The 22,354-nt window shown below is 46.5% G+C and overlaps 1 protein-coding gene across 5 annotated transcripts in view; it reads right to left on the bottom strand.

The window, feature by feature from the left end:
- Positions 1 to 22,354, bottom strand: part of zbtb46 (zinc finger and BTB domain containing 46) — a 53,182-nt gene that overhangs the window by 13,448 nt on the left and 17,380 nt on the right. For all 5 annotated transcript variants that reach the window (XR_003887753.1, XM_029833167.1, XM_029833169.1 and 2 more), the window contains exons 2-4: positions 21,931 to 22,151; positions 20,458 to 21,394; positions 1,464 to 1,745 (exon numbers count right to left, since the gene is read on the bottom strand). Coding sequence is in view for 4 of the 5 variants with exons in the window: in XM_029833167.1 (XP_029689027.1) it covers positions 1,464 to 1,745; positions 20,458 to 21,394; positions 21,931 to 22,116 (1,405 nt within the window). In the remaining variant the exon portion in view is untranslated. The remainder of the gene's footprint in view (positions 1 to 1,463; positions 1,746 to 20,457; positions 21,395 to 21,930; positions 22,152 to 22,354) is intronic.

Raw genomic sequence — 22,354 nt, 5'->3', positions numbered from 1 at the left:
AGAAATATAGTTATAAAACTCATTCAAGGCGTAGGGAGCAAATGATTAACATTCTCTGAATTCTCTAAATTTCCTATTCACATAGTCAAGGCTGGGTATATTTGTGAGGAGCGTGCATGAATAAAAGCCCCTTCTTTTTCCTCCAGTTTGCCAGGCTGTCTGTCTGTCTGTGCCGTGACAGCATCTGATTCTCCTCTTTAAGCCAACAGAAACATCTCAATCCCACACACTTAACACTTGCACAAAAAGGGGTGATGTGATGTGACGCGCCTTCGCGAGGATGAATGCGCAACTGCAAAAGCGTGTTTTCGGTCTATTCAGTCTGGGCTCGTCTTTTTATTCCGTAGGTGACTGGGGCTCACGTTAAAAGGCGTGACTGCGCTCAGAGTTGTACCCTTCCGCAGCTTTTCTTCCACACAAAGGCGGCACAAACTCGGGACAAAAGATCCAATTACTAGCTAGTGAAAGCAAAGAAACACAAACACACAAGTTTTTTCTTTTTTCCTTCTTTTTCCCTGCGCACACAATTGTGCCCACGCGGACACGGACTCAACCAAATGATGCTGGCACACACACGTGGACACACACTCTGAGAGTTTAACACCCTCACTGGAGCGAAGCTGAAGAAATCTCTTTGGATACGGGCAAATTAAACTCATTACAGTGTTTAACAGTACCGATTTTCTTTGTTAAAAAAATGGCTTTAGGTGGTAGATTTCAGAGGTGTACATGGCTGAATAAAGCTTTTAATTTCCTGGTTTTCATTGATGAATAAACACCCTGTATTCCACATCCTCGGAGGCTTGCGCTCGCAGGGATGTGCACCGTCGTGACTGCTGCTGAAGTACAGCAACCTAAAGAAGACGTGAACAGTCGCTGCCGTCCTGTCGTTTCACAGCCGCGGACACACTGATGCTCACAACGACACTGTCGCATAAAACCAAACATTTTTTTCCCCTCCTTGCAACGACGAGAGCGATCCCAGCAAAATGTTCTCTCACTGAGTCACAGCCGACAAGTCATCACCCCCCCCCCCCCCCCCCCACACACACACACACACACAGAAATGTCCCCGTTCGCTTTATATGAGAGGAAAACACAAGCAGGTAATTCAATAGTTCCGCAATAATGCATTCAAATAAAAGCATGAAAATGTGCTTAAACAGAACTTTGGCTGGAGATTCATGAAAAGTGCTGCAACATTACAGCGAATCTTTGAATCCTTTTCTTCCAGCAGGCTCCGTTCAGGTACCTGCTGGGAGGACCAAGGAGGCCCGCCGGCACACATTTTAACAGTTCAAGCACAAATTGTTTCACATAATATCCAAACTCCTCGAGGTGAACATACCAACAGGTACTCGGGAACACTTGAGCAGAGAGGAAGCAGTTTGTGGGAAGTCATAATAACACATGTGTCTGGCTGAGTGAGTGTGTGAGCGCACTGTTAGTAAATAGTGACTTACAGGACAGGGAGTGTCCTCCTTTGGGCAGGTACTCATACAGCAAGGGGTTATCATCTCCCATCATGTCGGACCGCATCGACAGCAGGCTGTTCTTACTCATCAGCGCCGCTTTCAGATTGGCCACGGATGAGATGGTTCCCCTGCCGGCTCCTCCTCCGGCCTCCTCTGATTCGCTGGGGCCCAGGTAGCTGGCCTCTGTGGTCAGAGCCTCTTCCTGTTTGAGGAAGAAGTCGAGCCGCTCGCCGCGGCTGTCTGAGCTGTTGGGTTCAGTCACGTCTGCCCCTGCGTAGACACAACAGACTGGTCAGATATGCCTGACCTAACATTAAAATGTTATTTTGGAAAAAAAAAAAAAAAGGACCAAACAGTCATTCAAACGGGAGGCGAGGGACGACGCTTGAAAAACATTTGACACAGCTCCATTTTAACCTAATTTGTGGGATTACATGCTTCTCTCGTCCTGGATTAGTCAAAGAGGATAAAAACAGATGGCAGCCAGAGTGAAATTACCCCAACATTACACTCGGGGAGCCGCTTTTGTCAATTTAAAGATTTCACCTGACAGTGATAGTAGCTTGCACAAAAGAAAACAACGTGATATTAAACCAATTTTTTTTTTCTTTTTTTTTTATTCCACTCAGGCGAGACATTGCTTACAGCCGGCGTTGTCGTGAGCAACTACCAGAATGTCACCGCTCTGAATCATCTCTCTCTCTCTCCTTCGGCTCCCTAATGTACCTCATCATCGGCATTCAACAATAATACAGGGAGATCATAAGGAGACAGTAAGAGAACAGACCAACACAGCCTGTGTGTGTGTGAGTGAGTGTGTGTGTGTGTGTGCACGAGTGTGTTTGGTGCTGTCAGGGCTACTGAGAGCCAAGAGTGTGTGTAGAGAAGCTGTCAGCAGTAGACATGTCGCTGGAGGTTGTGCCGCAGATCTACAAGACTGTCAGACCACACTGACAACAGTTCTGCGCACACACACAGACACACACACACACACACACACACATACACACACACATGCAGACACACACACAAGCACACTGTCATCAAAACAGCTTTCCTGGGTTCCTAATTGACATTTAGGTAACAGCAAGTTACTATTGTTTAACACGACAGACATGAACATTACATGTCGAGCTACTTTCAAAGAACACCACCTTGTTACGGTTAGAACAAAAGCTGACAGATCGAGTGAAAGTAAATAATCAGGAGCAGGGTCTTTCTGACAAGAAGCCTGGAGACTTTCAAAAGTGTGGACAGACGTGAAGAGTGAGGCTGATGAAACGTTCCGCAAAATAATAACAGTATTTTTAGGATTCAGTTTGCTCCCTTTAACCTCCGTTAGCCCGGGCCTTTACATCCCAACATAACCAGTACGAACACTGTGTGTCAGTCAGGTTCCTGCAGCACCTTGGTCTCACCCTAACCTGCCAATTTAATCTCACTGTCCCCAGCATTTAAGCTCCCTGTCTCTCCTACTTGAATTCACATTTTAAATTAAGAAATGATAATTAGCCAATTAACAATGTGAAGATGGGGGAGGGCTGCAGAGGACGGCGGGGCAACCAGACTGGAAACAGAACCTTGACAAAATAGCTGTGTTGCCCATTTTAACTACAGTCAGGTGCTAAGTGCTAATAAGTGTTTCCTGTGCAGCCTGGTGCTCATCTGCTGCAGGGGGAGTCAAGGTGACAGAGACCGTAGTTTGCCTTATGTCTGGAATACCGATTGGGGTGTGCGCCCTCCTCACAGCCGACTGGGTCAATGGTGAATATCCTCGCTCTCTCTCTCTCTCTCTCTCTCGCACACACACACACACACACGCACACACACACGCACCTACCGCAACTGTCAGTCATATTTCATGCTCAGTATAGATAAATGGTCACAGATGAGAAGAATGGATACGTGGCCCAGGCACACCGTTGAATATAGAGCTAAAAGGTGTCCGGATGCTGAGATATTGGGGATGGGGACAGGAAAGCAAAAAGATGATGGTTAAGAGATGGGAAGAGATAAGAGTGACATAAATATGAAGGAATCAGTGGCCATCAAACTACCAGAGGAAGATATAAAAAGTGGAGATAAAGTAGGAGGAATGAAGAAAGAAGAAATGCAGGGGAGTGTAGAAGCGGGGGTGTTGAGATGCTGAGAAAGATATACACAAGCACACACACACACACAACACACACAAACATACACACAAAGTTAATTAAGGAGGGGGTGTAGGGGTTGGCGCAAGGGGCATGAGGTGCAGGAATTCATTAGAGCTCTGCCCCCTCCTTCAGTGGGCAGCCCAGCAGCCACAGGAGTCAATCAATAACATAGATCTGCTCTGGGCCAATAACAAACAAACACACACACACACACGCACACACATGTGTGGAGAAAGGAGAAGCAGAAAAATGGAAGGAGAGAAAGCAGAGGAGAGCAAGAAAGAGGGTCACCTCTGACCTCCATCTCCTTCCACTCATCTGTTCATTGGACGAGTGAATAACCCCTGCCACCATTCCCAGCATCCGCGGACACACGTGCGCGCGTGTGTGTGTGTGTGCAGATGGAACATCTCTCCCCTCCTCGCCTTCACAGTAACAATTCTTCAGTCACACGTTAAACGACAGAGTCCCAGAGAAGTGAAACGCTGGGTAAAATGAATATCACGCCACTCAACGCGCTGCATCCGCCTCCCTGAGGACCAGCTCTAGCAACATTTTGGAGGCTGCACAAGAGATATTAAAAATTAATACCGGGCTGACCACAAACATGTCTCCACGCGGGATAATCGGAATACGCTGCATAATTCCCCTGCACGAAAGCTTGAACGGGCTCCGTGTAGCTGGTGTCTTACTTAAACCTCATCTTGTTCCAGCAGATAGAATCATTTTCCACACCAGAAACAGTTGCATCTAATCCCAGGCGCCCGGTTTATGGATTTCATCATACTTTACATGTGCTGGGGATTTGTTGACACTCGTATTATGGCCCCTTTCAAAGGCAATAGGTTTAAATGCTGGTTTATAAGCACCGCGGTTACATCATTCCATTGTGCCTCTACTGTATGCTGAGCGCTAACGTCCTGGTGTAACACCAGACAGCCACGGATTTTCGATGTCGTGGCTTTGAACCTCATGGTCAGGTAAAAGGAACAACAGCGTTTTCCTCTTCTTTTTGTCTTCTCTTTCCTAACACTACATTTACTGTGCAGCAGGGGCTGAAATTGAAAGGAATTTTCATTCTCCCCTCTGTAAAAGAGTCCGAATAATTTAGATTTCTGCTTTCTGAAGAGATCCTCCGTTTAATTTGGTTGCCATGGTAGCCGGGCACCCTTGGCTTCAACATTTATGCTAAATAAAACCCCCTTTAAAAAGGAGAGACAAATATGTGGAAATGGTGGTTCTCTTTGTTTGTGCATGTGTGCGTGTGTGTGTGTGTGTGCGTGTGTGCATGTGTGTATGAGCGATGCTGCGAGCGATGTGGGGGCTTGAGTGGGAAAAAAAAAAAGCAAAGGCGGAATAAGACTTCCTGTGGAATAAAAGATGTACGTGTTGAACTGTGCTTCAAATGTGTCACGAAGTAAAGAAATTCACCGTGCAATGTGAGTTCTAACTAATGTCTGTAGGTTAGGGTTCTATCTACTGTGATTGGAAGCTGTAATGTAAATTTGTGTGATGTCCATGTGTGTTGGGGGAGCTATGTTATTACAGGGCGTACAGTGAAGAGGAGGAGGAAAAGGCCTGAAAAGGGAGGGAAGGGTCAGAGGACCCAGTTTGACCTCCGATCTTCTGTTCTGAGTGTGCTCTAGGGGTGTGTGTGTGTGTGTATGTGTGTGTGTGTGTGTGTGTGTGTGTGTGTGTGTGTGTGTGTGTGTGCCTCTACCCCTCTATATAAAGCAAGAAGCCCTTATTTCAGGAAAATTGTTTTTGCTAAAAAATGATTTGGATGAATAAGCAGATGAAGAAACATAAGTTCCTGTAGATTTTCTGTAAGCTCACAATTATTGAGGTTTATTGTGTTGTTCAACCTGTTTGTTTATGAATCTGGGTACATTTGTGCAGTAATATATGTACCAGGGGCCTGGTTAACATTAACCTGCCCAGGAACTAGCCTAGGGCAAAATGGACACACAACACATTTACATTTTAGATAAATGAATAAATAACTGCCACAAAATGTGCATATAAAGATTTTTTCTCCCCAATTCTGTATACCTCATATCATATATCAATATGTGTAATTGCGATGAGAGGCACAAAAGAACATATATACGTTGACAGAAATTGAACAGAAATGCATGCTGGTTGACAGACAAGAAATCAGGCTGGTTGTGCAACTAGTTCACAAAAGTGAACAAAAGAGTACAATTTTTTCTAACTGTGGTATCTTTGTGTAGACGTGCGTGCAGACTGGATTCGAGTGGGGTTGGTTAATGGCTCGGACGGCCCGGGGCATGACAAGAGCTGGGTTGTCACAAGACTGTCTACACAACATCTAAACAAGAAAGCACCCCCCCCCCCCCCCCCCACTCCCTCCCGAAGCGCGCACACACACACACACACACACACCACAGCTATTCATTCGTTTTGATTAACGTTCGTGTTTGTCCACGGGTGGACGAAGAGGGGAGTGAAAGGTGGAACTTGCTTCCTCAGCACGCCAAAGTTTGAGAGGGTAAAAAAGTAATTTTAGCCGAGAAGGGGGAGTGAGGCACGGAAACAGTTCAAGAATTCGGAGGCAATTTAAAAAGCAGTGTGGGAGAGGGGAATGAAAAAAATGCTGGGTTAAAACGGAGGGAGGATAAAAACTTGGAGTGATTGTTATTCTCGCTCTCACTTTTACTGTCTTCCTCTCTCTCTCTTCTGTTGTTTTTAGGGACCAAGCGGGCTGCATCCTCCAAGAGAGATGGGAAAGGGTGGGTGGATGGCGGGGTGTGCACGGATAGGGAGGGCAAAGCATAAATCAAGCAGGGCCTGGAGGCTCAGACGAGGGAGGGATAGAGGCAAGAGAGTGGGAAAAGACAGGGGAGTGTGAGAGAGGAAGAGTGGGAGAGAGACGTCGGTGCTGGTGGTGATGGTGGTACTGCTGGGGGCTCGGAGGAAAAGAGCGAGTGTGGGTGGAGGGGAGGAGAGGAGCGCAACGGTTGCGAGAGTGGTGGGGTGAGAGGTGGATGGAGGGGTGATGGAGTGTGGGTGTGTGGGTGGGTGAGTGAAGGGGGAGCGAGGAGAGGTGAGGGGGAGGTTACAGAGGCTGTGGGAGGGAGGGAGGTTGGCTCGTGATGGTGGGGGTGAGTAAATGAGTGCGTATAAATGGGTGCACAATACAGCACGATATGAAAATAGGCCCTTTTTTTTAAAAGAAAATCAGCTTCAGCACACCGTCGACATGCTGTTTCTGACTGGTCAGAAACCTTTTAGCTGTTTTGTACAGAAGCCATTTTGCTGAGAAACTGCGATTAGGGGATGTGCCACAACTTCATGGAGCTGTTCTCTATCCCGGTCAGTGAGCCCTGGAACTACGGGGGCGAGCGGCTCTTATTGACCCGCTTATGGTTTGTCAAAGGGAATTAGCAACTATCTGTCTGTAATATCGACATCCAGAAAGATGGCTGTCATGTCCCCACTTCAACCCTGAAACCCGGGATGTGGTTTTTGGCGTGTTGTGCCGGTGATGTCATTCTCAGCCCGAGTCTGCGCAGTAGCGACCGACGGGCAAAGCGATAAGAAAGTATCCCTGCCCTTCAGACACAGCTGTCATTCATGATGCCTATTAGCGAGCTGCTAATTCCTGTCAAAGTTGAAAAACAACAATTGGAAGTGTTAAAAAAGACAAACATGAACACTGTTCAATGGTGTTTGAGTGAAACAGAGAAAATGGCAGCTGTGGGGGTCACGGTGCTACATCAAAGTGCATTTTCCAAATTAGCCACTGTGTCCAGGATGTAGTCTGAGCGAGCAAGTGAATGAGTGAAGAAGGGAGGAAAAGAGGGAGCGGTGGACGTGTGGGGGATGGAGGATTGCAGGGCTCAAGGTAATCTGGGGAGTTAATGCAGCTTAGAGGGACTGAGAAGAGTGGGAGGTAAAAGAGAGAGAGAACCTGCGAGAGAGAGATGACAAAGAGAGGGAGAAGGAATATAAAAAATAATAGGGTCAGCAGGGAAAGAGAGGGAGCAAGAAATAAATGAAGATGTATCAGAAACAAAAGCCAGAGCTACTGAAGGGAGAGAACGCGAGAACCGAGGAGAGAGAGAGAGAGAGACGGAGTGAGGGAGAGGAGAGACAAAAAGAGGAGAGAGTTTTTAAAAGCCAGTGAGATAGGAGAGTGGAGGGGGGAGAGAGAGTGAGCCGAGTGAGTGTGTGAGATAAAGAGTGGGCTAATGAAAGGTAGGGTGAGGCTGAGCGAGGTGGAGGGTAGGAGGGAAGTCGACAGAGAGCGCGGAGAGAGAGAGCGAGCGAGCGAGCGCGGGGGAGAGGTCTGCATGGGGAAAGAATGCTGGGTGGGGAAGGCAGGCAGGCACGCAGAGCTTTGTGCTAAAAGCAAGGAAATTGAGAGATTGGGAGTGACAGAGAAGTTATGGCTTACATTCATATCCTGGGGAGGAAACTGGTGAACGGGCACGTGCCCAAAGGCCCCCCCTTCCAGCCTAGGCCAGGGTCACATTTGAGGGGGATACAAAGTGGGGGAGAGAAACAGGCGCAGAGGGTGGATAGCAAAGAGTCTTTAGGGGGTCGTCCATGTAAGTCCTTCTTTGCTGCTCCTGAGTGATGCCGACAGGAGATGTGTTAGAATGTGGGGAGGCTGTAGGACAGAGCGAGGGGGCGACGGTGGCCGAGCAGGTGGACCACAGGACAGGACCAGGATATGGGTGGATAAACACAAACACGTCTGAGCACACGGACCCAATAATGGCTGCACAGAGCAGCGACCTTTGTTCAAATACTCCTAGTCTGCAATTTTGCAGCGGTTTTTCGGTCGTCACACGTTCTCAACCTCTCCCGTCATGTCGCTGTTATATCGGCCCGTTGAAGGCAAAAACAGACTGACTCAGTTTATAGCGCTCATATAAAAGCAATAAAACGTGTACAGAATACGACCAGAATACAAGTGTGACTTCTATACGGATTTTATTTACTTGGGTATTTCCTGGTAATCTGTGTGGTTTGCATTTCCACCGCACCTCAAAGTTCTGGAAAATGGAATCAGATCAGGCTGACGAATGGGGGAGTAGCAAAAGATCTTATAACCTTGGAGAAGCTTCTTCAACTTATCTCATATTTATGAAACGAGGCCAGAGCCATCGTCAACTTTTTGTAGCTTGTCTCTTTTTGAGTCTTAAGATTGGGGGTTAAAGGGAAAGGATTTTTCTGGGTAATTTATTTGAAACACTGGGCAAATAATACAAATAAAACATTCCCGTGGTGGAGAAGAGATACTATTTTGACTATATGTTGCCTACAGGGGTTAAAGCAGTCATAGGATCAAGGTTATATTCATAAATCCTAGATTCTCTAGGCTGATATGTGTTCCACACACATGCAGAGCCCAACACCTGGGATTGTCCTGCCTAATCGCCATGTGTTTTTCTCTTACACATTCCGCATTTGAGTTAAAACAGAAGAAGAGAAGCCGCCGTCGGTACAGATGCACACGTGAAGAGATGGGAGTGAGAGATTGGTGACACTCGACGAGCTGCAGTGTTGTGAAACTTTTCTTAGCTCCAAGGAGGTTTCGCTCGCCATTGTTTACAAGGACGGGAACAAGAACAGGAAGGAGGAAGCGGCTCACTGCAGTGGTACAGACATCCCCTGCATCCACGGCAGCATATTAATTACAGAGTGGCCCCGACACATCAGCACAAAAGTAGAAAATGATTGCAACAGCGCAGGTCTGGTGCGTAGGCTATGGGGAGCTAAAGTCGAACCATAAAGCAGCTCTCAATGCGATGAGTGTTATCTTCCTGTTTTTCATTCTGAGTTTTCCATTTGAAGATTGAGGAGAATGCTTGTGTCACATTTATGAACAGGTCCTGTGTCTAGAAAACTGCCTGGATCTTAAAATTCAAAAATGAAGACAGAATTAGGTTCATGAAAATGACACAAACAGAAACATAAAGACGATCTCTAAGACTCCTTCCCTTCCTTTCTAGTTGTGACTATTCCATTTTTAAAACTTTTGTTGGGTCACGTTAGAAATATTATTTCTATGGAGGCTACCATGCTTTCAATGTCCAAAAAAACAGACCTGCAGTGTTGGAGTTAAATCCAAACTATGGATCCCTTAATAATATTGCACCACACAGTGGCAAAACATTGATTACGGGGCTATCGGGTCGTTATCCTGCGGCGCCATGCCGATTCAGGTTTAACGTAAGCCCCGCGTTCAAGGCTGACAAATGCACAACAGCACAAAAGACGAAGACCACACTAGAAACATGTGCATGCGGAGACAGCCCATCATAGATCTCTGCACAAAGAATCAGTGTGAGCAGACCCGATCCACTATGGGCACCCTCCATGTGGCCAGCAGCAGGGGATGTTTTGTGTTCTCTGTGCTGCACAAGGGTGTTGTCTGGCTGCCCACTGACCAGATCCTACCAGAGCTACTGCCCCTCTCCCCTCTCTCCACACATCTCTTCCATCTTATAACATTAAGAGTCTGACTCTGTGCTTGTATCCTTGGCAACCTGCCTCCAACAATGGAGAGAGCTCTGGCCTCGGAATGGGAGGAGAACAGTGCCTTGAAGAGACAAAGCAAGGGTGAGTGAAACAGAGGCAAATGGAAACATGGCATAGAAGCTGAGCAGCAAAGGGAAAAGAAGGGAAGAGCCACGACATTTGTCGCGCACAGACGCGCAGGTCAGAATTAGGTAATGGAGGAAAGAGGGGTGGAGGCGAGACAGATGAGATGCGGATCACAGAGCCAAACCTGCACAAGCTGTGAGCTTAGCATTAGCAGATCAGTGAAGATCTGTGTCAGTCTTGAGCAGATAAAAGTTGGACACAACTCAGCCGGGCACCCCACACAGCTCTGAGCGGTCTGTGACGATGCCAGGGAAAATGACGATGACCCGGTTTGACCAAATCTAATTCCATGAGCAGAACTTCAGCCAAAATTAAGCTTTTCGATCATAACTATGGTGATTTTGTGAGCTTTTATTTTAATTTTGCCATTTCTTCTAGACTTTAGCCATCATCTGACAATGTCTCAAATCTATTTATATCCATCCACAAATAAACTGCCTGAAAAAAAGGTTTCCACCTGGATAATAAGTGCCTGGGTGATTATCATTCAGCTGGTAACAAGTTATTTACCCCAACTGATGCAATCGCTTCTCATTTCTTAAACAACCATGTTGAAAGACTCATCCTGTGGTCATGGAAAGACGTTAGTCTGTTTGAAAAGGGGCAAAACTTTGGCATGACCAAGCAGACAAAACAGCTATGATTTCAGAAGGAACTAAAACTGGGCTAAGAACTGTCCAACGCTTAATTCACAACTGGAAGCACAGGGAGGGACCTTCGTCTTCAAGGAAGTAATGTGTTCCGAAAACAATCGTGATCGTGGCCGACAGTCACCTAAACCACAGTAGAACTCAGGGCTATGTTTAATAGTGAAGGTATGAGCATGTCCACACACAATGTGAAAGCACAACAAGAGACTGGAACTGAACAGCTGTGTAGCCTGAAGAAAACCACTAATCAGTGAGGCTAAATGGAAAAAAGGGTTCAGTTGGCTAGGGTGCGTTAAGATTGGAGCCCAGATTTACCCTGTTCCTGAGAGATGGGGCATCAGGATCAGAAGCGATGCCCCCATCATGCCTAGTGCGTATTGTACAAGCCAGTGCTCTGCTCTAGGGTTGCTTCAGTTGGTTGTGTCCAGGGAGTCCAGACTGTAAACCCATGGAGAATCTTTGGGATGTGCAGGAAAAGGCTTTGCACAGTGGTCCAACTCTCCCGTCATCAAAACAAGATCTTGGAGAAAAATTAACACACAGGATGGAAAAAATCTTGACATTAGCGAAGCCAATGCTCCACTGAATGCATGTGTAAAGCTAATCCCTATAAACATCCCATAATGTACATTCATAGGTTCCTGTTAAGGATGCAGACAGGAAGTCATAATAAGTTACATAGCAAATGAAGAGATAGCGCCCCCTATTATAATCCAGCCAAATAGCATTACAGCCTCACCACCAGAGCCTGGGTTCATTGATAAAAAGCAGCTGGACTGTGCATTTCCTGAGCCTAACCTGCTCTGTCTGACTTACCCTGTTCAGTATGAGGGTCATGCACGATTTCTTCTCTTCCCCCGGTGCTGCCAAAGTGAGCCATTGAGATTAATTGCTTATGATCAAATCAGCAGAAGCAGCACAAAGACTGGGCCCCACTCACCCCCACCTCCTCCCTCACCTTCACATCACCACCCCGGACCCAACAGACAGCGCATGTGACGAGCTCCGCTGCTGATCCGGGGGCACAAATGTCTCACTTTCTCTTCCCCTAGAGAGGTATGCGGACCTCGGAGAGGGCCTGAAATGGAGCAAGGGGTCGGTCGCATAGTGCAAGTGCCTGTTACACACATACATACACACACACCCAAACACGCACAACAGAGAGAAAGTTAATGCCTTAAGCAACAGTGCTGCTACTTCACCCATTCTGAAGAATCCTTCTCCCCCTCTGACTCTTATTTAGAATCTGCTCTAAAGCAAATTCAGTGTGGGTAGTCCACACAGTGGAAAAATAAATAGAAATGTAGAAAGAAGAATCAATGACAATAGATGAAAGGTAAGATGGGGGAGAGGTTGAGTGTACCTTGAAGCGTTAATCAGTATCTCCGTCAATATTGTAAACAAATACCAGCATTGCCATCGAAATTTCTGGATGTCTTCAAAGAAATGACACAAAATATGTTTTGCACAATTTACACTGCAATAAGGTGACATTATGTCAGCGTCCCAGCAGATTGTTTTCACTAACGGAACATTTTACGACTGGATGATGATTGGTGTTGCTTGCTGACACGACAGACAGAGGTGTGTGTCAGTGAGTCAGAGCTGAGCAGAGGTAGAGAGGCGTATGATAAGCACGCTGAGCCTTTGGAAGAAGGGGATAATTTGGGAGTGGAGGGCAAGACGACTGGGCTGCTTCCTAGTCGGACGCAGGAATGTAGGAGCGGGCGGATCCCGGTGCGCGTGTTTGAATGTGCATGTGTGTATTCGTTCCAGACAGGAATCCTTAACCCCCACGGACTCTGGCTCCACTTATCAAGGCCTGAACAAAGAGGGAGAGGGTGGAGAGGGGTCTGGGTATCCTGCGCTATCACATCCACCTCTTTCCCCCATCACCCCTTCTCTAGAGCTCTCACACATTCACACAGGGAGAGACGAACACTAGACCTTGACGCTGCATATCTCTGAGGTTAGAAGAACTATGGAAGGCCAAACAGGCTAACCGTGTAGAAAAATGCCAGGGTCACAGACAATGGCAGCATATAGCCATGCACGATCACACCAACTCCGCCACTATTTACTGGATCTTGCATGCTTTCCCACACTGTCTTACTTACAAAGTCTGGGTTTTGTCTCACTGACTCAAAATTCACACAGGAACTTGGGGATGGTTATCGTCATGTTATTAAAACCGGGACAAGCCAGTAAACGGATTTAGATTCAAAATTAATGAATGAGGAGGAGGATGTAGGAGGAGGAAGATAAATGGAAACATGATTTTTTTTTAAAAGGTGTACAGGAAATGTGTGAGGATGTCAGATACTAACACAGGGGTGAAAGACAGTGGAAACATTGATTTAGTGCCGTAATACACTGCTGCTACCTGCTAAATATTAGCTGTGGTTATGGAAAGCTGATATCCAGACTAGAAACCTACACTTTCTACTTATACAGAGTTAAGTGTTGATTTCAGAAATATTCTTGGCTTAAGCTCATTCACAGTCAAAGATGGCTGCACCTTATGATGTTCATTAGATAGTCAGTCTTGTTATTGTGTGATCCAATCAGCCCTGCCAACAGTATTTGGCAGCCAATCCTAAATTGGGCTATTATCACCTACAGCCAACAATGCCAATAACAACCTTGAGTCACCCGTCCGTCGTGGTTGCTGAAATGTAACTGGAATGCGGTCAACCTGATAAAAACATGACCTTTTTAGCTGCCTTTTTAGCACAAACGATAAAAACAATTTTGCGACAGATGTTTGCAAGTTCCACGGGGCAAAAGGAACCGCAGAAGCTGCGAATCAGTTAGGAGAAACTGTGCATTTGGGTTTTATATGAGCAAAGTACACAGAAGCTCGCAGTGGTGAGGAAGTAAATCCCACATACGTCCAGCCCACTGTGAAACCACGTAAACACACACACACACACACACACACGCACACACACACACACACACACACACACACACAGAGTACTCAAATGGCATCCGTATAGCTCCAGTAAATGAGATGAGCTAAAGCCGGGGTGACACTGCGAACTGACGTGATGGAAAGGAAGCTCCAAACAGACAGAGGGAAGGAGGGATAGAGGAGAGGAGGAGGGGACTAAAACATGTGAAGGGCAGATAGCAGCTTCCAGGACTGTCTTCAACACCTCTAACTACCAAACCCAAAAAAGAACTGCACACACACACACACACACACACACACATACACACACAGGCCAGCCATAATTGCCCCCTGTGGTGATTTTGGCCTTTCCTCCCGATTTCTCATTGCTGTTGGCCAACTTCTCCGTATCTTTAACACTTTCTTTTCTCCTTCCTTTCAAAAGGGGGAGGCGCAGTGTCTGACAGGAGGAAGAAATGAGGGATGAAGGAGAAAAGAGAGGTCTAATGGAAGGAAAGGGGGGATGACAGCACGGATGGAAAAAGAGAGAGAACAAATGTGTAGGAGGAAGGGAGACTTTGCCCTCCAGCGGGAACACTCCCACAATTGTGTACTGTATGTGTGTGTACTGTATGTGCGTGTGTGTGAGTGTGCTTGCTGCGCCTCAGCCAAACCGACACACCCACAGGCTGTAGACCTCCATATCCTGTTCGGGTTGTCCGTTTGTCCAAACATTGTGCACCCCACCTCGCCTCCTGCTAACCCCCCCCACCCCACCTCCCCCAGCCCTTGCTCTCATTTTCCGACTGGTCTGCCGGGGGCAGAGGCCAGCCGCGGGACTGGGTACAGTCAACAGAACAAAAGCCACTTCTCTAAAACAAACAAAGCACCACAGAGAGTTTAATGGCTGCCCAAAAATGACGTAGAATCAGACGTGAAGTTACTGTCGATTAAAAAAAAAAGCCTTAAGTTTACCGCTTGTTGTGGCGTCTTGTGCTGTTTCCAGGGAATGCTGGGTAGCGTATGACATAAACCACAGAGAAGAGTGCTACCGGGTCCATTACTGGCTATCAGATGAGTGGAGGAGCAAAGAATCCCAACTTATAATACATCTCAATGTGTTTCCAAAACAGAGGCCTTCTGAAGGAGGACAGAGGAGGCCTCCAGACTATAATCTATAATCTATAATAATAACTATAATAATCGTGTTTTTGAGATATTCTATGAAAATTAGTTGATTACCTGAAAGAAGCACAGCAGATCTTAAATAAAAGAGCCTCTCAACCCATTCTAATTCACACACCCTAAAAAGGGTTTAACAAAACAACATATTAGTAATTGTTCAGCAAATAAGGGGAAGTGAGTTGGATTTCTGCCGTTCCTTCTTGTATAAAGAAAAGTAAAAAGAAGTGTGCTTTGGAAGTGAGTGGGGAAGGGAAGCGATCTAAAACCTCCCGTGTTTCTTTAAAACTGAAATGAAAAGTGGAATAACTGACTGATTGGTGTTAAAGTTGAGTGTGTTCTCCTGCCCTACAGGTTTGTGAACTACCAAGAACCTCAAATGTGTAGACATGTGGCGCAGGTGACGATTTGCAATGTGTGTTGATGCCGTGGGGTACGGCTGTGAATATCCAACCACAGAAACCTCCTGACCCACCCACCCCTGCGCTGCGCCAACAGGACATCCTGTCATGATGCATTCTGGGTAGTCTGTAATCCTCAGACACTAGCGATTAATGTCGAGAGATGTGTGAAGCCGGAGTTTCTATGCTGTTGTTGCAACAGACACATGGGTCCGGCAAGGTACACACACACACACACACACACACACACTCTTTTTCTCCACCCTACAATTCTTGTTTGGCCTGCTCTGGGGGCAGGAGGTTGCGACGTGGGGGTTGTTGACGTTCTGGAAAAAAGCCACTGTCAGGGGTGGGGAAGGAACTTCCTCTCCAAAATGGCTTCTTTAAAGCCAATGAATTATAAATAGAGCAGGTGTCCATATTGAAAGCTGAAAGTGTGCACATGCGTGTGTGTGTGTGTGTGTGTGTGTGTGTGTGTGTGTGTGTGCGTGCGGGCACGTGTCTCTTCAATGAGATTAAAAAAAGAAGTGTGAAAAATTATGCAAATGTATGTTTGGTGCGATGCAGAGTGGAAGAAGGAGCTTTTAGCAGGTGGACTACCCACAAGGCTCCGCAGGATGTGAGGTCATATGACAGAGATGGTGGGTCGTGGGTGGCGGAAAATAATTGGCCATGTCTATGATAATGAATTCGTGTTTTGTTTTCTTCATATATGGACCAAACGTAACCAAACCAGGTGGGTGGTGAGACATGTCAAGAAGGAGGATAACTGCATTGTAGCCTTAAGTCAAACTATATTCAGAATCACACACAAGTGAGGGTAGAAATGGGGGGGTGGGGGTTGTTGGGGACAAAGTAAGCAGGCCACAAAAGTCAACAGGGTGGGAGGAAAGAGCTCATCTGTGCAGTTCGAGGACAAAGAGGCAGAGCAAATAGGGGGTGGGGGACGGGGTGAGACACAAAGACAGCCCTGATAATAGACTAAACGTGGAAAAAGTCAGAAGCAGCGGCATCGACAGGAGACGCGGGCCGCGACAACTCCTCTGACTCCTTCAGCGTGACCACGGAGAAAAAGGGTTAAAAATTCCATCATCTGAAATATTAAATCTATTTGGGTTTTTAATGAAGCAGGAGTGAATTAGGGAGGAAATATGAGAGTGGATTAAAGGACAAAAAAATCTTAGAGCTGGAAGAGGAGAAAGAGGTGGGGGGGGGGAGGCTGTTCAGGTGTTTTAAATATTAAACCTATTTCAAGTTTAATGAAGTGCAAATACTACAGGGACAGTCTTAGCTGGAATACAGAAAGGATGGGAGCAAAAGGGGGATCCGATTCATTATTTCAACTGTTCACCTTTAGACTGCCGAGACTCTGGGAGACCGGCGCGTGGAGACAGAGGGAGAAAGTTAATGTGGGAGTGCAGGAACGAGACGGCCGTCCTGAGGTTCCCCAGCTGAGTCTGAAAGGTGACGAGCTCCGGAGATGAAGGCCCCAAGTGAAGCAAGCCAAAACATGCAGCGCCAAGTGTGTGTGTGTGTGTTTGTGTGTGTGTGTAATAGAGAGAAGAGGAGGAGAGTGACATAAAGATGCCGAATTTTTTAAAAAAGATTCTCGATGAAATCAACATGCAAAAGCTGGAGGAAAATGGAAAGAACAGCCCACATGCAAACTGTTCACTGTGCACGTGTGTGTGTGTGTGTGTGTGTGTGTGTGTGTGTGTGTGTTTAATAGCAATTATGCCTGATAAAGATCAACTTTGTCCCACGTATAAAGAAAGTAGGCCAGAAATCAATGGTTGACTCATGTTCTCTCAGTCTGGTTTCTGCTCCGGAACAGCGTTTTTTTGGGGTTTTTATTGGTGACAGTAATGTTGCTGAAGGAAAAGTAAAGCCCTAATGTTGAAAAAGGTCTTTGCGGGTGGATACATTTACGAACGGAACCATCTGCATTTCAGAAATTATCAGTGTGACCTTCATGTGATTGCCCGACATTTTTCCCTCTTAAAAAAAGAGCAGGCGAACGCAGCGAATGTTTCTTTGAATCTGATGAAATTTTCCTAACCTCAATAAACCGTATTCACACTTGTTAACTAATTTACTGTTGCCAATCTTATTAGATTTAACAGTTCATCACATGCGTTCCAAAAGAGAGGCAGATGCAAAGTATTAAAGAGGAAGACACTGACTTAAACAAGTGCTCAATGCTTGATTTTGAAAACAAACCAGCCTTTGATTCACAGTTTGAGCGATGCGGCGGAGACAAAACTAAAAATAATTTCTGATTATTATTATTATTGTTGTTTTAAGAGAGTTTAAAGCGGGAGAAATAGGAGCGTATTTAAAACCTCTCCTTGAAAGGTGTCACCTCTAATATAAAATGGGTACACAAAGACGATGAGGTCTCCGCAGTGCAGGTGGGTGTGACTGCTCTTCCCCCTTTAACTCAAGATTTTAAATATCTGGAAGAACTGTGAGTGGAAGGTTGTGTAACGGAGCAAGATTGAACAGGAAGTGGAGCTCCTGGTGGCTACAGGAATGACAGTCAACGCAGCAGATGCTCGCAGACAGGCGGGGCAGCCCTTCGTTAACATACAGTCATGGAGAACTGAATAATCCAGATTACATTCTGGGTCCAACAGCTCCAATATGTAAGATAATAGTAAAGCAGGACCGCAAAATGTGTGTGTGTCGGTGTGTGTGTGAGGCAGAGGGGACACTCCTTATTAATAAAGAATGACGCAATTAAGCAAATCTCAGACTGAAGGTGCCCTTTTCCCCCTTTATAACTGCTGTCTTCCAGACATCACAGAGCAATTGTGAAAAAAAAAAAAAAGTTAACATGTTTCTTCCCCCGTATACAATTTATTTCAGATATAATCTTTGGTCGCTCAAACATGAATGACACCCTTCCTACCGTCGGAGCTCGCCGTTTTGGCGTTAACTCCGCCCATGTGCTCCCCGCCATCAGAATAGCCGCTGCAAAAATTTGGATTTGGCAGAAAGTCACTAATAATCAGGAATTGGTAAAGAAATCAAATGATAGCTTAAGTTCCACGTGACAACTCTCCACCTGCTCTGTAGATCGGGCGGTGTTGTAACAAGAGACTATAAATAGAACTGTACGCCACTTTTTAATACCTTAACACTTCCATATGCCTGTAAATCTGATTCAACTGTAGGTGACAAAATCCGGATTTAAAGAGACTTAAGACGTAAGCGTTCGATAATCCAATAAAAGTTCCTGTGTATTTTTGACCCTGGCTGGGTGCGTTCCTTTCTTTGAAACAAACAAATCAAAAGCACAAGATGATCCGAGCTAGGAGGCCACGCCCACAACGCAAACCGGGCTCCCCCCCCACCCCCACCCCAGCTGATTGAACCTGTTCAGCGATGCTCCAAGTAGGACACAGGAGCCACCTCCTGATGAGCTTTAATGACTTTGGGCCTGCCCCCCCCTCCCCCCAGTCCCCATTTTTATCTGTAACTTTCCTCCATTGTGAGTCCGGGATTGAAGCCGGGTGACGGCGTTCCTACAGTTCCTCCAACCTTTAGGTGAGAGAATTCCTCTCTTGATCATGGCAGCCTCACCACAACCTTTACCACAGCCCAGAATTGTATTTCGCAGTTTAGGAGTATGTGCGGACGACCAAATGTGTGGAACTCTGAGCCTTGAAGACAAAATGTACTCAGGCGCCGTAATAAGTGCCGACTTAAGGTCACTAAATCTGGAAGTTATGACGCTGGGAACCGAGAAGAAAAATCCTCATAAGCCCGTGCGGATGTTCCGTCTCACTATTTCTTCATTCCTACATGTTACCCCACGTCTCCCATCTCTCTTTTCCCTCGTCTTGCCCTTTCCAGAAGGTCCTTCCCTAAACCCCAGAGAGAGTGGGAGGAGCCAGGGATGGCGAGGATGTGCTGGTAATCCGCGCAGTGACCCAGGTCAATTCAATTATCCTGTTTTCTTTCGCTGCACGACGCGTGTGCCCATTTCACAGCCAACTCCCTTAATGCGCCCAGGATTAGCTTCTCTTACTTTTAATGATCTACCTATCGACGCCTTGGGCCCGCCACACACAGGCACACAAACACACATCTTTTTTTTTTTTTTAATCTGTTAGTTTTAGAAAAGGAATTCACTAAGTAGTTCCCGCAACGCTGGGGATCAAAAGCCACCAGATGAAAATATGGATACGCCGGAGTTTTGCTTGGACTATATTTTCGTTTGCTTGTTCAAACTGTGTGTTGCATAAACCGAGGTGAGAAGGGATTATATTATCCGTGTGTATTTACGCAGGCTTCACCTCACGCCTCCAAGATTTGAGATAATCATCTTAGGCCCAACACGTTAATGTAGAAGCTCCTTAATCTCAACCCGGAGGAGGAAAAGAGGTCATTTTAAACTGGTTAACAGTGCAGAGGCTCTAAAACATCTTTTTTTAGTGTGTGTGTGTGTGTGTGTGTGGGGGGGGGGGGGGCGGTTTGAAAGCTCACACACGACTGATGCCATGCTGGTTAAACACGCAAGAGAGGTGGAATAAAATTCCAGCTTTAAAACATTAAAACACCAATTAAGTGACCTAGTCTGATTATCTCAGCAGTCACTAATTAGGCCTCCATGACTGAAAACTAGCTAAACGCGTGACGACGTATAGAATTACCACAGCTCGCGGAAGCTCTAAAACCTCATTGAATCAGCACAGTCAGATGAAATAGTGTCTGCAAGAATGACAAGAACGTGCCCAAAGCCATAGAGCATGAAAGGTAAAGGCCATCCATATAAGTCTATAAATCTTGAAATTAATTTCTGTGATATAAAAAAGCTTATTTTACACGTAGAACAGAATATATAAATACATTTATTTAAATGTATTAACACCATGTTATCAAGACCATTATATATTAGTATATCACTTTTGTGAGTAAATTAATTGTATCCACATGTAAGAAAAGTGAAAGATTTTCCAACAAGTTTCCAAGAAGAAATCCTAGTGAAGTCAGAATTTTTACTTCTTTTGGTGGAGATAAAGTCTTTTCAAAGCAAATGTGTCGGTGTGTCAGCCTTACCTGGGATTTCCTGTCCATTGTAGCTCCACCCAGCCACTGCCAGCATGGAGGGTAGAGGAGATCCAGGCCTACTGTCCTTTTCTCGCTCCCTGTCCCGCTCTCTGTCCCAGTTCCTCTCAGCCTGCTGGGTAATATGTCTGACCGTATCCTTGTTCTTGCGGTTTTTCCTCCGCCCCGACCCTGACATGGGTTGCCATGGCCCCTCTGTACCTCCTCCTCCAGGCCCTCCAGCTCCTTGCTCCCCCTGATTCTGAGATATCCCCCTCGGAGTGTCCCGGGGGTGGGAAGAAGATGCGGGGGACACCTGCTCTTCTTTGACAGTAACAGGCCTGTAGTCGTGTGGCCAGGCAGGCTGGGAATCGTGGCAGGCTTCCTCTTGGCTCTCGTGGCTCTTTGGGGGTTCTTGGTCCTCCTTGCCGTACGTGCTGCCTCCCTCGTGGCAGCTGGCAATGGCCGAGTCCCCGGAGGAGTTGGCAGGACTGGTGCGGCGCACCAACCAAGGGGAGGTGCTGCGACCAGACATGATGGAGGCCAGGGCTTCAGAAGCCATGCCCACTATGCCTCCTCCTCCTCCTCCTCCTAATCCAGCTCCCACAACACCTCCTCCTCCTCCTGGTATACCCACTCCACCCGCACCTCCCGCGCCCCCGCCAATGCCAGCGGCAGCAACAGCCCCCATCTCAAAGTCGGCCAGCTCATCGGCCATCTCGGAGCGGATGCTGATGTCCAGCGCCGCCTTGATGAAGCTGTGGCAGGCCTGGACGATGTCGGTCATTTGCAGGTAACTGGCAGCTGACATGACCTCGATCACATTCTTACTGGTGAGAGCCAGATGTGCAGAGTACATGAAGTCCAGGATGGCTTTGAAGCCTGTCGCCGTGACAATGTCCAGGTGAGTGACGGTGGTCTGGTGGTGAGGCTCTGCACCTTTTTTGACCTGCAGAGAGGCAGAGTTCATGTATTAATTCATTTATATGGTTCTCGTGCATTCAGCCTCCTGCTGCAGCTAAAGAGAAAACCTTCCTTTCACTAGCTTTGTCACATTTTAGCCTCCTGGCAACAATGTCGCCGGTGTATGAGATAAGTGCCCATGCCCCAGAAAAGACCACGCATTGTCCAGCCCCTTCACAGCTCCACTCCCTTCATCCCCTCATTCTGTTATTAGTGTTTAGGCTGCTGCAGCAACAAAGCCCATCTGACCTTGTACCAGACTAGGATATTACCTGGTTAGCAAGCACTATTTCCATGGCAACTTGCACCCATTGTTGTTACAAACCATGTAATAGATTGCTGTTTTGAATCTGCTCTGCCTGGATGAAAAGCGTAAGTTAATTAGAAATGTTTCAGATTAGAAGAGTGTTTAGAGCGATTAGCACTAGCCTGTGCTAACAGGTAAACACGTAAATAAATGCTGAACCGAGCGACACACAAGTACCCAACGGACCAATTCTCCCAAGCGGTGGAGTCCCTCACCTGGCAGTAAAGAGTTTTGAAGTAGCGTGAGGAGCCCAGGAGGATGTTCTTATGGGCCTTGAAGATCTTTCCATCCACAATGACACAGGCGTCGCAGAGGATACCATGCTGCCTCTGCTCGTTGAGCTCTCTGAGGAGCTGACGGTAGTGAGAGGAGATCTCCATGTCCTCCTTTCTGTTGTTCATCTGTGTTGCTGAACGAAAGCCTCTCCTCCAAACATCTGCAAACGAAAACAAAACCAAAAAGTCCAAGAGGAAGGTCAAGATATGTCACAAATGGGTGTAATTGCAGGTTGCACGGATGTAATCTCTGCGGCAACACACAAACCTACTATTTCCTTCTTATAGTCCACCTATACGGTGCTGGGCTATTGTGTTGATTGCCTCCTTTGCCGAGAATACATTTTCATGCAAGATGAGGGAA

The sequence above is a fragment of the Takifugu rubripes genome, chromosome 3, assembly GCF_901000725.2.
Source record: "Takifugu rubripes chromosome 3, fTakRub1.2, whole genome shotgun sequence".
Classification (NCBI taxonomy): Eukaryota; Metazoa; Chordata; class Actinopteri; order Tetraodontiformes; family Tetraodontidae; genus Takifugu; species Takifugu rubripes.
Note: the sequence above shows the minus strand (reverse complement) of the source record. Positions and strands in the feature narration are given on the sequence as shown.